The following is an 18497-nucleotide window of genomic DNA, read 5'->3' on the forward strand; positions in this document are numbered from 1 at the left end:
TTCTTTGGCATTTCGTACAACTTGTAGGTTGTATGCGATGATATAACTAAACCGTTTTGATGAACTAGCCATGGGTGATAATTTCCATGACAAAAAAATCTTGTGACACGTATGATAGCCTGGTGGTAACTGATAAAGGCACCTGGCATGTGCGTGCATTCGTGTGTATGCATGTGTGTGTTGCTATGAGACAAAAGAGCAGCCCGTTTTCTCCACACGCCGAGTAGGCTCCAGGAAGGATTATGGTATTGGAAATACTTGTAACAGCTAAGTACTGAATTTACATTATATAAAAGGTTGAATTAAATAGTACTTAAGCTAACATCATAGTGTAATGCCTCAACATACAAATCCAGGTCGCTATCAGTCAAGTGTCCAAGCTCAATTGAGCCTGGGTGTTGCCTTACAATACAACATTCATCTTGGAAGACGCACTAGCATTTTTCAGGGTATTTTTTAGGGAAAAAAGTGCATCTTTTAAGCCATAAAATACTGTAATAGCAAAATGCAAAGATCAACCTAAACTATTTTACAGATATGTAAACAATAAACTAAAAGACAAACATGAAATAGTGTAACTGTGTGAAGGAAATAAAGAATACACAGATGTAGAAATGGCTGAAGTAATGACCGGACACTTTAAGTCTGTATTTAAAGTTGAAAGCTCACAAATGTGGGATGATGGTCACCAAGATGGATCCCCCAAAATGAAAGAAATAATGGTGACACAGAAAGAAATAAGGGACAAAATAAAGAAAATTGATGTCAGAAAGTCACATTGGCCAGACAGAAATGGCAAACTGGATATTAACCTCTTCACTCCGGGGCACATCGCACGTCTGGCAGCATTAGCTGCCTGATGTGCGATGTTGCGTCATAATAATTGCATTATAAAAAATAAAATCAGTGCTCAATCGTTTGTTCTCTTTCACCCGTGTATTTTGATAACCATAGAAAATATGATGAAGCCAGTTTAGAGAGAATGGAGGTTACGTAGGTACGACTACAATGAATATAATCAAGATGCCGACGTCGGCATCATCGAGTACCCACTTGCTCCTCATGCCACCTACGTAGGCGTCACCGTATGGAAGTGCTTAAAAGAATGCATAAATGAACTCACAGATAAAATACAGAAGATAATTGACTTCTCACTCAAAGAAGGAAAAGTACCACAAGACTGGAAAAATGCAAATATTGTACCAATATATAAGGGAGATCAAGAAAATCCAACAAACTATAGACTGGTATCCCTTACAAGCACAACTGCAAAAATTTGCAAGAGTTATAAAAAATAAATGGACTAATCACTTGGAAGAGAACAAAATACTAAATCCCAACCAATTTGGATTTAGAAGTGGAAGATCATGTACTACAAACTTAATATGCTTTTACTCAAGATTGATAGATATAATACAAGAAAGAGATGGTTGGGCAAACTGTGCCTTCCTGGACTTAAAAAAAGGCTTTTGACAAAGTACCACGCAAAAAGCTACTGAGAAAAATTGAAATAGGTGGAATACAGGGAAAATTATTGGAATGGATGAGACTTATTGAATGGAAGAAAAATGAGAGTGGTACTAAGAGGAAAGAACTCAAATTGGGTAAACATGATAAGTGGAGTCCCTCAAGGCTCCATGTTGGTTCCGATCATGTTTGCTATTTATATAAATGACATGGATGAAGGAATCGAATGTTATATAAACTTCTTTGTTGATGATGAAACTACTGAAGAGAGTATGTAAAAAAGATTGCAAATCTTTTCAAGAAGACCTGGACAAAGTCTGGAAATGGAGTATAAAGAATGAAGTGAATTTCAATATTAAGAAATGTAGTATAATGGAATTTGGAAAAAGTAAAAATAGAATATCTGGTCAATACAAAATTGGAACCAAGTAAGTTACAAAAGTAAATGCAGAAAGAGACCTAGGAGTAATTATCTCAAACAACATGTCACCAGACAAACATGTAAACAAAATAGTTGGAGAAACCTACAATCTAATAAGATCAATGAAAGTGGCCTTTGACTACGTGGACGAGGAAATGGTAAAGAAAATACTAGTTGATGAGATGTACAAGGGGAGAGAGTGACAGCAGGCTGGAAGTGAGCATTAAGGGAGAGAGACTGGAGGAAGTAGATAGTTTTAGATACTTGGGTGCGAATGTGACAGGAAAGGGAGGAGTGGGGGTGGAGGAAGAATGTAGATTGAGAGAAGCAAGTAAATGCCTTGGGGGATTAAAAAGTGTAATGAGAAACAGACATCTGGGAATGGAAGCTAAGAGGAGGTTATATGAAGGAGTGATTGTGCCAACACCACTGTACAGGGCAGAAACATGGAACATAAGAGAGGAAGAGAGGAGTTTCAATGTGTTTGAGATGAAATGTCTGAGAAGTATGATAAGGGTTACTAGGCTAGAGTGAGAAATGAGGTGAGGAGGAGAACAGGGATGGAAAGGGAGTTGGGAGATAGGGTTGGTGAAAGAGTATTAGGATGGTTTGGACACATGGAAAGAATGAGTGAAAAAAGATTAGTAAAAGAGGTGTGGAAGGCAGAGGTGGAAGGAGTGAATATGAGGGGGCGTCCTAGGATGAGATGGATGGATGGGGTAAAAGGGGCATTACAAAAGAGAGGAAGGTCCATTGAGGAAGGACGGGAAGGGACAGAAGATAGGGGTGAATGGAGAGGGGTTGTGTATGGATGATGCTGTGATGCATGAGGGGGAGTAGGTGGGGGATGGGGGGTGAGGAAGTATGAATGAGAAATACTTTGACGCAGCCCAAAGGGATTTCTCCATGTCTTCTCCTTTTCTGCATGAGGGGATGGAGAGGGGGATCGCCGAATCAATGAAGTGGCCTTGCTGTGGATGTACTATGTCTTACAACACTGCTTCTGACACAGGGCAGTGGACAGGATGCAGGGATAACCCATCATCCAGGAGGTGCCAAGATGAGAGGAAGGGAGGGGGGTGGAGGGGAATGGAATATGTAGGGGATGGAATGGGTAGGAGTGGTTTCTATGCTTTTTTCTTTTTGGCTACCCCCTGTGTAAGGGGGAAAAAAAGCCTTTGGTATAAGTATGTTTACCACAGCAGCTACACCTACCTAACTTCTCTATGTATTTTCCTATACCTGGTTAGATTGGTTCCATGTATTTACCTATTTGTATTTACCTAGTTGTATTTTGTGGGAAGGGGAGCTATACTCATGCTGTCCCGCCTTTGTTTCTCGCAGTGTCTAGTTTGCTCTTGAACTCGTGAATAGTTTTTGCGCACACTATTTCATTGTCCAGTTTGTTCCAAGTGTCCACCACTCTATGTGGAAAGCTGTTTTTCTTCAGATCTCTTCTGTAGCTATGTTTTTTTATTTTCTTTCCATGTCCTCTTGTCCAAGTTTAACAAGTCCTCTCTATCAAGTATTTCTTTGCCTTTCATGATTCTGTAGATGGTCAATAAGTCACCTCTCTTCTTTGCTCCAGAGTCGGTAACTCCAGTTTAGCCAATCTCTCCTCATATGACAAGTTTGCAAGTGCAGGTGCCATTTTTGTTGCTGCTCTCTGGATTCTTTCTATTTTCTTTATATTCTTTTTGGTACTGGGTGACCACAATGTCACCGCATATTCTAGTCAAGGCCTTATCAGTGTGACAAATATTTTATAATAATTTCTTTGTCCAAATATGGAAATGCCACTTTTATTGATCTTAGCATCTTGTAGGATTCTCCGACAATTTTGTTTATCTGTTTGTCATAGGACAAGTCATTTGAGATAATTACCCCCAAATCTTTTAGTCCATATATCACAATACAATTTTTCCTATCCACTGTATCTCTGACCAGATTCGCTTTTTCATTAACTACTTGGATAATTGTGTCTTTTGCATTTTCCTGCATTTGTTGTGGACTTAATCTTTTGGATATTTTCCTCATCTAAGTTCTCTTCAATTTTTTCAATTATTTCTTGTGTCTTGTTGTTTACCTCTTTTTTTAAGTTTTCACTATTGGTAGTATCATTAGTTCTCTTCTTTTCATTATCACTCTTCAGCTCTCTTATATCCTTTTTCAATTCCTTAATCTCGTTTCTTAGATCCAAGTCATTTTTCCTCAGGTTAGAGATCTCAAAGTTTGCTTGCACTAAGCAATCCATTAAACCAATGATTTTGTTTCTTAAGTCCATAATTATCATTCTCCTACCGCATCCTATTTTTGCTCATTTCCCTCTCTATCTCTCAGATTCGACGTAAACTCCTGCTTTCGTACTTACTAAATCCAGAAAAAGCATCTTTGTGATATTCCCATGTGGTCGTCGGAGTGATGAAATGTTTGTTTACATCAGAGTTCGGTATGACGTCACCAGATGGCTCTGATTTGCAGTTGCCTTTCGAGTCAGACTCTTCGTTATTTTCCTTAATTTTTTGCTAATTACATCTTAATACAATTAACTAGCACTGCAGAGATATCATTACGGACACCCACAATTTCTCCCCTCCCCTACAATATAAATCAGGTTTCCTTTTTTGTCGTTTATCCTCTTCTTTAGGGCCCAGTGACAACGAAAGTGTTCACAGTTCCGTGGTCGGCGTGTAGATGCTAATGTGGCGAAATTGCATGCATGAATGTTGCATAGTGTGCCTGGATGGTTGGTATGCGTGTGAGTGATGCGTGATGTCGGAGAGTCGAAGCATAAGCAAGGGGGTATGTAGCGAGGGTATGATGGGGGGACGCCAGGGGGGGTCCCGGCGTCGCCTGCCATACCTCACATAGAGAGAGTAAGCCTAGCATTGGTGTTGAACACACGTGCAAAATCCTCATGTTCGCTAAGCAGAATAAACAAGAGAAGACTGAACTCCTGCCTTTCCCTGATACGGACAATTGTAGGCGTGAACTTGTCTTTAACTCGTGCTCCCATGATCACGGCCATGTGCAATAGAAAAAGGTGAGTTTAATGTACATGCGAATACGTAACACTAATTTATACAATTGAGTGGCAGATACATATAACTACTCTCCTTTTTCTTGTTTGCATTTCCAAAATATGAATTGCCCATACCTCTTGTTTATTTGAGGTGTGAAATATACACTTAAAGCATTTTTGGCTAACATGCACTAGGAGAGCCTTTGGGTTCGAGTTGTGGCAGAATGTGGCATGCTTGTGGTTATGGCGTTTTGTCACATTCCGCCACAACACGAACCCGGAGGCTCTCCTAGTGCACATGACATTTCGTCACTGCCAGAAATACCGGGTGACTTCCCTCAAAGTGATTGATTAGCAAGTAAGAAACTCTAGTATAAAACTTAGAACTTTGATAATACTCATTGGATTAGATATTATCCTAACAAGATAGAACATCCCTATAGCTACTGAAGAAGGGTCTTGAACCCAAAATCACGATCTAGCTAATATGACTACATACAGCCAAGTCATAAATTTCCTTTCTAAGGGACACAAATCTGTAATAAGGTATATGGAAAATACCTTTAAGAAAATAATGAAAAACTAGCCATCACTTTTAATGATATATGCATTAGAGAAAAACTCCTGCCCAAATACACTTATAATATATATATATATATATATATATATATATATATATATATATATATATATATATATATATATATATATATATATATACAGGGTGCGGCAGGTATTTGAGAACAAAGGAGATTGTTTGTAATAAGGTTTATTAACGTTTTAGTATATATTCAAATTAGCATTTATTGTATTCTATACATTAACACAAAGCAAATGCACTGTTTCACTCTATGGAACCTCCATCCTTGTCAATGATATCTTCCAAGCGACGTCTAAATCGTTGGCAAGCACCAATGAGCTGACTCTTGGATATGTTAGCCATTGCAGCGACAATGGCTTCTTGGAGAGATGCTATAGTGTTGTGAGGTTTACGATTAGACTCCCTCTCAACTACGCCCCAAACATAATAGTCCAAAGCATTGACATCAGGGGAGCTAGGGGGCCACTTGTTGGGGGTTACGTGGTCATGAAAATTGGTGGCCATCCATTCTTGGGTTGTGTGAGCTGTATGGGATGGAGCAGAGTCTTGCTGGAAGACGTACGGCCTGCCACGTGCTACACCATCCATCCAAGGCTTTACAACAGTCTCCAACACTTCAGTGTAAGAAGCTGCATTGACACGAAGTCCTTGGCGGACAAAAAAAGGGAGGCATCACATCGCCTTCACTGCTCACGACACTCAGAACCATCACTGATGCTGGAAATTTAGTATGCATAACCGTTGGAACTTCACCTGCAGTTTGACACAACCAACGATCGTTCCTCCTATTCACCTTCTGGTCCTGAACAAAGTTCTTCTCATCAGAGAAGAACCAAAGGATTCCTGGTTCTTCAGGATGTTTTAACTTGTTCAAAAGACGTCTGGCCCTGATGACTCGGTTCTCATATGTCTTCTGTGACATGAACTGTCCTCTTCGGATCACATACGACTTATACCGGAGATCTTCGTGAACAACACGTCGAATGGTGGCCTCATCAACTTGAAAATCCTTGGCCAGTGCCCTCATGGACTTCCCAGGGCTTTCATCAATTGCCGATTGAATAGCATTTATGAATTCTGATGTTCTGATGCTATCCGATCGTCGGGAATATTGTTTACGTTGCGATGTACTTGCCACATTGCCTCTGGCATCCACAAGTTCCCTTCTGACCTTATAAACGAAGGACCGGGCAACATTAAGGAAGGCAGCAATTTCAGAATTAGTATGCCCAGCTGCTATAGAGGCGATAACTGCATGCCTTTTCATTTCTTGGGTAATATTTGATTGTGCCATTTTCAGCTGTAAAAGAAAAGGAATGGTTAGCTATGGTGTCTAAACTACTAGACCACTTAGAAGATGCGTTCTCAAATACCTGCCGCACCCTGTATATATATACTGATGTACACATGAAGACATGTATTTGTGTGATACTGAATCTTTATACATTTGATCAACTTAAGCACAAAACTTGTTTTACCCACCTGACTTGTGAAGTATCCAAATGCAAATGCAGATAATATCCATCCTTGCCAGTATAGACTCCAGTGAAATTCACTTGCCATAGGTATTATGGCAAGTGGCATGAGCACTCTGTCAGCAGCATTTATGAAGTTTGCAATGGAGCAAAGTAATACAACCTTTGATTTGTATCCAAATGATCTCCATTGTAGCTTCATCCTGTTTTTCAAAACAACATGTTACATTCTTGATTATATATATATATATACATGTATATATATATATATATATATATATATATATATATATATATATATATATATATACACATATATATATACATATATATATATATATATATATATATATATATACACATACATATATATACATATATATTTATATATATATATATATATACATGAATATATATATATATATATATATATATATATATATATATACACACATATATATATATATATACATATATCTATAAATATATATATATATATATAAAAGCTAGTATGATATGATTATGATAGTATATCAATATGTACACTCATCCTTCAAGCTAACAGACAATCGGGGGAAATCCAATATAAAACACAAAATTATGTAAAATGTGTCATATGGCAATTAAAAAAAAAATACATGTAAACTGTAAATAATGTACATAGTGTAAATACTGGAAATTCACCATATTTAATCCCCCAGATTTTGTCATTTGCAGTTGCAGTTGTCACACAGTATGTATAAAATAGCAGCAAAGAGCACCCAAGTGTACTTCAATACACTAAAACATGTAAAAAAAAAAAATACAATAGAATGGAAGCCTCAACTCAAATCAGTCAACAATGATATTGTTCAAACCATGCAACTGTGAAAAAGTAGTAAGATTAAATAACCAAATCCCTCCATTGGAAAAGAACCCTAAAGTTCTAGGCCTCACATTTGATGCTCATATGACTTTCAGCCCATATATCACAGACCTGACAGCAAAAATTGACAAGAAATCACATCTACTTAAATCCATTATAAGCATTGACTTTGGACAACAGAAAAACTCTAATAACAATCTTCAAGTAATTTATAAGAACCATCCTTGACTACAAATCCACAGCATGGTTCTCAACAATGAGAAAAACCAACACAATCAATTGTACAAACTTTATAGAATGGAGCACTGAGATCAACAAGAGAATGCACAAAAACCACCCCAATTGGACACCTGCATCCAGAAACCAAAAACCTCCTCACAGAACATTGTAGGAGCTGTGCTCATGAGGGCCTATCTCTATATCTCCATTTATCAAACTTTGCTTTAACCCTTAACAGACGATTATGCTGATGTTGGCATCATGAGGCACAAGTGGGTATATACATGGATGCCAGCATCAGCATCATGATTATATTTATTTTGTAGATGTACCTGAGTGACCCCTCCCCGTATCCTGTGAACTGGCTTGATCATGTTTTCTGTGGTTACCAACATTCAGGGTGAAAGAGAATGAGTATCACAGCTGAAACTTTACATCTTATAATGTGTGTATTGTGATGCATCATTAAATCATCATACATCAGGCAGCCTAATGTATTTACCTAGTTGTACCTAGTTATATTTTATGGGAAGAGAGCTATCCTTGTAGTGACCTGCTTTTGTATTTTTCAGCATCCAGTTTGATCTTAAATTCTTGCATACATTTTGCACTCACCATTTCCTCATTCAATTTGTTCCAGATATCCACTCTGTGCAGAAAGCTATTCTTTTTCAGATCTCTTCTATTACTATCCTTTTTAAGTTTCTTTTCATGTCCTCTTGTTTTTATTTTATCCCACTTTAGTAAATCATCTCTATCAAGGACTTCCATCCCTTTCATAATTCTCTAGATGGTTAGTAGATCTCCTTTCTCTTTTTTGTTCCAGGGTTTGTAGTTCCAGTTTGGCCAATCTTTGTTCGTATGTCAATTTGGAGAATGTTAGTGCCATCTTTGTCATAGTGTTGCAGTGTACTCCAATCTTGGTCTTATCAATATAACTAATATTTTCTTTACCATTTCTTCATCCAAGTAGTTAAAGGCCACTTTCATTGATCTTAGTAAATTGAAAGTTTCTCCCATTGTTGATATATTTTTCTGGTGCCATGTCAGTGGTGATAATTACTCCTAAGTCCCTTTCAGAGTTGACTTTTTTAGCTTCCTTTGTACCAATTTTATATTGTCCCAATATTCTATTCTTACTTTTTTCCAAATTCCATTATACTACATTTCTTGATGTTGAAGTTCACTTCACACTTTTGACTCCATTCCCAGACTTTGTCCAGGTCTTTTTGTAGTGATTTACAATCTTCCTCTGTATTTACTCTCTTTAGTAGTTTTGCATCATCTGCAAAGTTCATATATTCTACAACTTCATCCATGTCACTTATATATATATGGAAAACATTATTGGAGCCAATACAGAACCTTGTGGCACTCCACTTATCATTTCTTCCCAGGTTGAGTTCTTGTCTCTAAGTACCAACCTCATTTTTCTTCCATTCAAGAAATCTTTCAACCATCCAATAACTTTCCTTGTACACCACCTATTGTTTAAATTTTTCTTAGTAGCTTTTTGTGTGGTACTTCGGGGTATATGCTGCATGTTATTGTGGCAAATTAGCTTGCAGTTGATACTTTAAGGCCTATATAGGGCACCCCTATGGACCAGAGCCACACATAATTTTGTCTGTGATAGAGGAATACTCTGTTCATAGAGAAATGATGACACTTTCATTATACTGCAACTGTCCCTCCATTATGCTGTCCCCCGACCCCTTGTTACTGTCCTGTACCACTTCTCTGAATATTCATTCCCTTTTTTTTGCCTACTCTGTGGTGGGGGAAAAGAATGCTGCCACCAAATCTTCCCACTTGAGTCATACAAGGCGACAAAAAATGGGACAGGGGATAGGACTAGGAATCCTGCTACCTGTAGCAACAAAGGGGACATTCCTAAAAAAAAGTAAAGGCATAAGAGGGTCTAGGAGTTTTATAACCAGTACCCTAAGGTTTGGGTCTTCTAATGTGTGTGGATGTGGTACAGATGTGAGTAAAAGGGAAGAGATAGGCAGTATGTTTGTGAGAAGAAGGATGTGTTGGCACTGAGTGAAATGAAGTTGAAAGTGAGGGGCAAGTGTAAGTTTGGGAGTGTAGTTGGGAGGTTCTCAGGAGTGAAAAGAGGATGAGGGAAAGACGGGGGTGGCTATACTAGTAAGTGAGGAGATAGGTATGCATGTATTGGAGTGGAAGGAGGTTTCTTTGAGGTTAATATGGATGAAGGTGAGGCTGGGAAGAGAGATGTGGGGTTTTGTAAATGCATATGGGCCTGGTAGTGAGAAGAGCATAGAGGAAAGGGTGGCTTTTTGGATGGATTTAAAGAGTGCACAGAGGGATTAGGGAGAAATGTCAATGTAGTTGTATTGGGTGACCTTAATGCTTGGGTAGGAAGAACCAATAGAGTGATTGGGAAGTGTGGAGTTCCAGGAAAAAATTGTAGTGGAGAGTTGACTGTGGAGATGCGTCTCAAGAGTTGATGATAGCAAATATGTTTGGGAAGAAAGTCAAGCATAAATTCACATGGGAGAGGGTGGTAGAGAGAGCATTAATGGATATAGTGGTAACCAGGAGTGTAGTAGGAAAAGTTAAAGATGTACATGTTCTAAGGGGAGAGAGTGGGGGAATATCAGATCATATTTGGGTGGAAGGTAGGTTGAGAGTGGAAAATATGTGGAGAAAGAGAAAAAGGGCAGAAGGTAGGGAGGTACTTAAGAGTGAACTGCTTAAATGAGAAAGAAAAGGAAAAGGAATATAAGAAGAAGCTGAGAGAGGAGTGGGAGGGAGTGAAAGATAGAGTAGAACTAGGAGTGGAGAAGGAATGGGGATGGTTCAAGGAGGGAGTCATAAGGTTTGCAAAGATGGTGTGTGGAACAAGGAGGATGGGAGGAAATAGAAGGAAGGGTAGCAAGTGGTAGGATGAGGAAGCAATGAAGGTTGTAGAAGAGAAGAAGCAGGCTTTCATAGATTGGTTACAAATTAGGACAAGGGATTGGTATGAGAGGTAAGAAGTAAAGAGAAGTAAAGCATAAGATAAAGGAGGCAAAGAGGAGAGCAGATGTAAAATGGGGTACGAGTATGACAGAAAATTTTAAATATGATAAAAATAAATTGGAAAGAAATTAAGAGGAAGAGGAGGCAAATCAAGTAGAGAAGAAAAGGTGAAAGGTGCAGATGGAGAGATGATAATGGAAGACAAGGCAGTAGAAAGAAGGTGGGCAGAGTATTTTAGGGAATTGCTAAATGTGAAGGAGGAGGGGAGGGAAAGTTAGTCGCAGTGGGAAACGCTAAGATGTAATGATAGCAGCTGTTAAGATGGTGAGAGCAGGTAAGGCACTGGGGTTAGATGGATGCCATCCAGAATGTCTGAAATAAGGAGGTACAGTTATGGTGGACTGGCTGGTGAGGTTATTTAATGTTTGTTTAAGAGAGGGTAGAGTGCTGGAGGACTGAAGGAGTACTTGTATAGTTCCACTTTATGAGTGAAAAGGGGACAAGTGTGAGTGTAGTAGTTTCAGAGGGATCAGCTTGTTAAGTGTAGTTGGGAGGGCTTATGGGAGAGCCTTGACTGAGAGGATTAGGAGAGGAACAGAGGGAGTAATTTGTGAGGAACCGTGTGGGTTTAGGACATGTAGAGGTTGTGTATATCAGATTAATGTGGTAAGACAGATATGCAAGAAAGCTATAGGAAAAGGTAAGGATGTTTTTTTTGGCTTTTATGGATCTGGAAAAGGCTTATGACAGGATAGACAGGAAGGCACTGTGAGAGGTTTTGCAGATATATGAGATAGGAGGAAAGCTGTTAAGATGGTGTGTGGAACAAGGAGTTATACTTCTAAGTGTCCTTTTATTCTGACCGTGCCACTACAGTCAGGAAGTCTCTTGTTCCCAATCGTATCTTTCCATTCTTACCATTCATATATATATATATATATATATATATATATATATATATATGTATATGTATATAACATATGTGTGTGTCTCAAGAACTATTATTAATAGTAGTCCTTGGTGTGTGTGTGTGTATTTACCTAGTTGTATTTTACGGGAAGGGGAGCTATGCTCGTGGTGTCCAGTCTTCATATCTCATTTTATCTAAACTATTTTTAAATTCATGTATTGTTTTTGCACACACCACTTTCTCATCTAACTTGTTCCAACTGTCTATTACTCTGTGAGGAAAGCTGTTCTTTTTCAGATCTCTTCTATAGCTGTCTTTTTATATTTTCTTTCCGTGTCCTCTTGTATTTCTATCATCCCATTTTATCAGATTCTCTCTATCAGTAATTTCTATGCCTTTCATGATTCTGTAAATAGCTATCAAATCTCCTCTCTCTCTTCTTTGCTCTAGTGTCTGTAGTTCAAGTTTTGCTAGTCTCTCTTCATATGATAGTTTTGAGAGTGTTGGTGCCAATTTTGTAATTGCTCTTTGTATTCTTTCAAGTTTTTTATAAAAAAAAATTGTACTTGGTGACCATATCGTTGCTGCATATTCCAATCTTGGTCTTATCAGGGTGATTAGAATTTTCTTCACCATTTCTTCATCCAGGTATGTAAATGCAACTTTGATTGTTCTTATTATATTATAAGTTTCTCCAAAAATCTTATTTATATGTTTCTAAGGTGACATATTATTCATAATAATGACTCCCAGGTCCTTCTCATTTTCTACTTTTTTTTATTCCTTCTTCTCCCAATTTATATGATCCTGTTATTCTGTTTTTACTTTTTCCAAATTCCATTATACTACACTTTTTTGTATTGAACTCCATCTCCCACTTCCTACTCCATTCATGTACTTTATTTAGATCTCTCTGTAGTGATTCACAATCTTCTTCCGTGTTCACTCTTTTCAGTAGTTTTGCATCATCTGCAAAGAAGCTCATATAGCTTTCAATTCCTTCATACATATCATTAATATATATAGCAAACATTATTGGGGCCAGAACTGTTCCTTCCGGAACACCGCTTATTACTTCATCCCATTTTGAGTGTTTGTCTCTTATCACTACTCTCATTTTCCTTTCTTGCAAAAAGTCTTCCATCCAATTAAGCAGTTTGCCCTGTATTCCTCCTTCAGTTTCCAATTTCTTAAGCAACTTATGTGGTACTTTATCAAAAGCTTTTTTTAGGTCTAGAAATGCACAATCAGCCCATCCATCTCTTTCTTGTATTATATCTATTAGCCTTGAATAGAAATATATTAAATTGGTGACGCATGATCGTCCTTGTCTGAATCCAAATTGCCTTGGATTTAACACATTGTTTTTTTTCTAAATATTTTACCCATCTACTTTTGACAATTCTTTCACAAATTTTTGCTATTGTACTTGTTAGAGAGACTGGTCTATAGTTGGTAGGGTCTTCTTTATTTCCTCCTTTATATATGGGTACTATATTTGCTTTTTTCCAATCTTCTGGAACTTTTCCTTCTTTCAAGGAACTGTTTATTATGCTATGTATTTTGTCTCCCAGTTCATTCCTGCATTCTTTCAAAATCCAGTTTGCTATTTCATCTGGTCCATGCGATTTTCTGACATCAAGATTACACAAGTGTTTCAGTATTTCGTTCTTTGTTACTTCTATTTCTTTCATGGGAGGGACTTTCTCTTTCCATTCGATCTCTTCAGGTTGTATGTTCTCCCTTGTAAACACTGATTTAAAATGTTTGTTCATAATTTCCGCCATTTCAATTTCCTGTGTATTCAACTCCTATCTTAATTTCTCCAAGTCTTGTTTGTTTTTCAATTTGTTGTTTACAAATCTGTAGAATAGTTTTGGTTGATCTTTACACTTTTCTATGCCATCTTTTTCATATTTTCTCTTTTCCTCTCTGCATGTTTGCACATATTCATTTCTATAACAAGTATATATTTTCAATTTTTCAGGCCTTCTGTCTTTTTTCCATCTGGTCCATGCTTTGTCTCTTTTGTCTTTTAACTCTCTACAACTTTTATTGTACCAGCATTTAACATATTTTTTTTCTTGTTTTTGTCTTGGGACATACTTTTCCACTCCTTTTTTGTAAATTTTTGTCAAAATATTCCATTTCTCTTCCACTGTTGTTTCTTCTTTGTATATTTCTTCCCAGTTTTCTTTTTGAAAGAATTCTCTTATTTTATCAAAGTTTGTTTTTTCATACATCATTCTTCCTTTTCTATATTGTTCATTTCTTTTCATGTATTTTTCTTCATTTAGTTCCAGTTCAATCAATATGTGGTCACTTTTAATTATTGGTGTTTTATATTCAATCTTGTCCACTATTCTAGGTTCAGATGTAATTATTAGGTCTAGTCTCGATGGTTCTTCCTCATTTCTATACCTAGTGTTCTCCTGTATCCACTGTGTCATTGTATTGTCAATAATCATCTCAAGTAGAGCGTTTCCCCATGAGTCATCTCCACCCTTTACTGTCATCTCTTCCCAGCAGATTTCTTTGCAATTAAAGTCGCCCATCATAACTATTCTTCCTCCATCTTCCATTATCTTATTTAATGTTATCTTTGTGTCCTCTAACATACTTTTATGTTCGCTCTCTTCCCACGAGGCTGTTTTTGGAGGCACATAATTTATCACAAACTTTCTGCTTTTCTTATCTCTGTCTTCCACTTCAATCATAATCATCTCTACTGTATTCTTTCCATATGTGACCCACCTCACATTTATATCCTTCTTAGTCAGGAACATAACTCCACCCCCTTACTTTGTCTCTCTGTTTCTAATCCAATACTTATATGCATCATGTCCTACACTGTTGGGTGGTGGTGGACCTTTTTATTTTGTTTCTACAATTCCCATTATGTCCGGTTCTTTTTCCTTCAAATTATCATTCAGCTCATTCAATCCTGTTATTAATCCATCTATATTTGTGTAAGACACTCTTAGTTTTCTGCCACTTCCATTGTGTTCTCTGTTTCCCTTTTGTTTTTCTCTTGTATGTCGAATTGCCTTAGTTTCATAATCACTACTCTCCAATAGAATCTCTCTTTTTCTGACTCTGTTCTGTTCTCGTTTTTTTCCTTAGCTTCAAGTCTTTTCTTTTTTCTTCCTCTCTTTCCTCTTTATTCATTTCCCTTTTTATCCATACCTTTTTATATTGTTCATTTGTTGCTAGTTTCCCTGTTTTGGATAAGATATTCTCTGCCGTCGTTTGTGACCTGAATTTAATCTTAATTGGTCTGGTCTTATCTGTACTATACTTTCCGAGTCTGAACTTCTCTTCGATTTGTTTCATTATTTCTGGTTCATCTTCCTGAACTAATTGTAGTAAACTGTTTAAATTTTTCATTTTCCTGTTTGATTCTTGAGGTTCTATCTGGGTTATGTTTCTCTTCCATTCCTAATATAATTATACATTTCTTTTTGTCTGCTAAGTCTCTTACAATATTCTCCTTCTGTCTCATCACTTTGATAACTGAGTCTTTAGTTTGTTCTTTCATTTGCTGTTTAATTATATCAGTAAATGCAACTTTACTGTTTTCTTGGATTGTCTTCCAACCCTTAGCTTCTTTAGCTATGGCCTCTTTGTTTTCTTTATTATTCCTCTTTAATTCTTCATTCTCCTCTTTTACTTCTCTTAACTGTCTTTTTAGTTCTTCTATTTCATCAGTTAAGTTTTTGTTCGCCTTCTCTAGTTCTTCCAATTTTTCAACTCTCTCTGCAATTTTTGACATTTTACCGAACCAAATCTCCCAATGTTCAGTCATTTGTTCAAGTTTTTCCTCCAGTTTTGCCAGTCGGGGGAGGTTGGTATTCGCCGCCCCCTCATTAAATCCTTGGAAATTATTATCCTCACCTTCCATTGTACTGCTCTTATCTATGTTTCTAATCTTTACATTTTTGTTAGTCCCATCATCATCGAAATCCAAAACATCGGTTCGGCGTTTGTTTACAAGCCGTCTGGCCTCTTGGACCAAGTCCTCCCCTTCCTCATTTCCTTCAGTAATCCCTCCCCTTCTCCTTTTTCCTCACTTTCCCACTACACCACGAGCAATTTCCCCCCCCACCCTGTAAATACAATAGATACTTCCTTTGCTTTGGGATCCACGAAACGTCTTCTACACCGTCCGTTCGGTGGTGTGTGTGTGTATATATATATATATTTTGGAAGGAGGCCATTCTGAATACAAGCTTTGTTGAAGTCTTCAGCAGTAGTAGCATTATTCAACTTATAGGAAGTACTCTCGATATTTCTAATGAGAGATCGGAGGTTGGAGGTCAGGGTATTGATAGAATCTCCAAGGAACATGGTTTACTCTAGACATCTTTCGACCCCATCAGAGGTCATCTTCAGGAGTTACAATATACACAATGATAAACAGGAATGACATATGAGGTGTGGCGGGGGAGATTTTGTACCCACGAAGAAACACTGGGGCAGGAAGTCATATGAGGTGTGGCGGGGGAGATGTCGTGCCCGCGAGGAAACCCTGGGACAGGAAGTCATATGAGGTGTGGCGGGGGAGATGTCATGCCCGCGAAGAAGCTCTGGGACAGGAAGTCGACGTAGCTACCCACGGAGCACCGACGGGTTCCCTGTAGGTTGTTGGTAGGGTTTCCTCATTGATGGGAGAGAAGCTTCAGGCTGTAGCAGGATATTGATGGAGGGTTGATCCAGACGAATAAAAATTGATTCAGCCATCCTTAATCTCCTTCTGTCTTGTTCTCGATACAGTATTGTTGTCTGTGTTTCTAGTTGTTGCCTGGTGAGGGAGTGTCCATGTGTATTACTGATGTGACGGAGTATAGCCCCATCCTGCAAATGTGCCATCATCCTTTTTGACAAGGTGGTAGTGGTTGAACCATTAGAAATATCGAGAGTACTTCTTATAAGTTGAATAATGCTACTACTGCTGTAGACTTCACCAAAGCTTATATATATATATATATATATATATATGTGTGTATTTACCTAATTGTATTTACCTAGTTGTATTTTACAGGAAGGGGAGCTATGCTCGTGGTGTCCAGTCTTCATCTCATTTTATCTAAACTATTTTTAAATTCATGTATTGTTTTTGCACACACCACTTTCTCATCTAACTTGTTCCAACTGTCTATTACTCTGTGAAGAAAGCTGTTCTTTTTCAGATATCTTCTATAGCTGTCTTTCTTTATTTTCTTTCTGTGCCCTCTTGTATTTCTATCATCCCATTTTATCAGATTCTCTCTATCAATAATTTCTATGCCTTTCATGATTCTGTAAATAGCTATCAAATCTCCTCTCTCTTCTTTGCTCTTGTGTCTGTAGTTCAAGTTTTGCTAGTCTCTTCATATGATAGTTTTGAGTGTGTTGGTGCCAATTTTGTAATTGCTCTTTGTATTCTTTCAAGTTTTTTTATACATTTTTTTGTACTTGGTGACCACATCGTTGCAGCATATTCCAATCTTGGTCTTATCAGAGTGATTAGAATTTTCTTCACCATTTCTTCATCCAGGTATGTAAATGCCACGATATGGGGGCACGTGTGGGAAATCGGGGTTTTTGGGTGGGGAAGACAAATAAATGGAGTAATGCACATTATAAAACAGGTATAAAATGAAGACTAAAGAAACACATAAAAAAACAAAAATATCCCATTTCAGCGGGTACCGCACATGGCACCATGTTTGTTTACTAATGACTGTAAGTATTTGTGACTATAACCACTAGATTTAGGGAAGCCACTTGCACAAGAGTTGGTAACCGTAAACTAAACTAACCTAACCTAACGGAGATAACGTTAGTTTACGGTTAAGAAGTCTTGCGCGGCTGGAGTGGACTTCGCTAAATATGGCTGATCTAGCGAGGCATTTTTGAAATTGGGAAAAACAAACATGGTTACCGCTCACGTCAGGTGGAACTCTAGCCCTAAAATGTGATTTTTATGATTTTAATTTTTTTTTAAGTGTTTTTGTTCATTTTATACCTGTTTTGCAACGCACATTACTCCATTTATTAGTCTTCCCCCCAAAAAACCTCGATTTCCCACACATGCCCCACATCGTTTGGGAGATGTAGGCATAAGTGCATAACTTCAATACTTAATTACTTCAAAAGTACGCATATACGACAGAAATGATATACACCATCGTTCATAACACAACATTTCTCACCAGAAACACATAAGCCACATATCAAATTCTATGGTTGGGTTTTCCTGTGTGCGGTCACCCACTCACAAAATCATCTTGACATTAACAAACATGACTAAGTATCAGAGAACATGCTTATATGTTCTGTGTTAAGGCACGGTTGTCGTATTATCAACTATCTTAAAGTTGTGCATTTCCAGGAGAAAATAGGCTAAAATACATGAATATCACATCAAAATATTCATATATAGGTGCCTTATCTTTAGATTTTTACTCATAAAACTCATTTGCCATGGCTAATAGCCAAATTTGTGTTTAAATCGGTAATTTTTTCTTGTTTTTGAAGAACTGGGCAT

General features: G+C 37.6%; 1 protein-coding gene across 1 annotated transcript in view; it reads right to left on the bottom strand.

Moving 5' to 3' along the window:
- Positions 1–18497, bottom strand: part of LOC143020643 (uncharacterized) — a 101363-nt gene that overhangs the window by 81930 nt on the left and 936 nt on the right. The window contains exon 2 of the mRNA XM_076177144.1: positions 6994–7189. Coding sequence (XP_076033259.1) covers positions 6994–7188 — 195 coding nt within the window. The 5' untranslated portion in view covers position 7189. The remainder of the gene's footprint in view (positions 1–6993; positions 7190–18497) is intronic.

The sequence above is a fragment of the Oratosquilla oratoria genome, chromosome 40 (genome assembly GCF_046742065.1).
Source record: "Oratosquilla oratoria isolate Oo_2021 chromosome 40, ASM4674206v1, whole genome shotgun sequence".
Classification (NCBI taxonomy): domain Eukaryota; kingdom Metazoa; phylum Arthropoda; class Malacostraca; order Stomatopoda; family Squillidae; genus Oratosquilla; species Oratosquilla oratoria.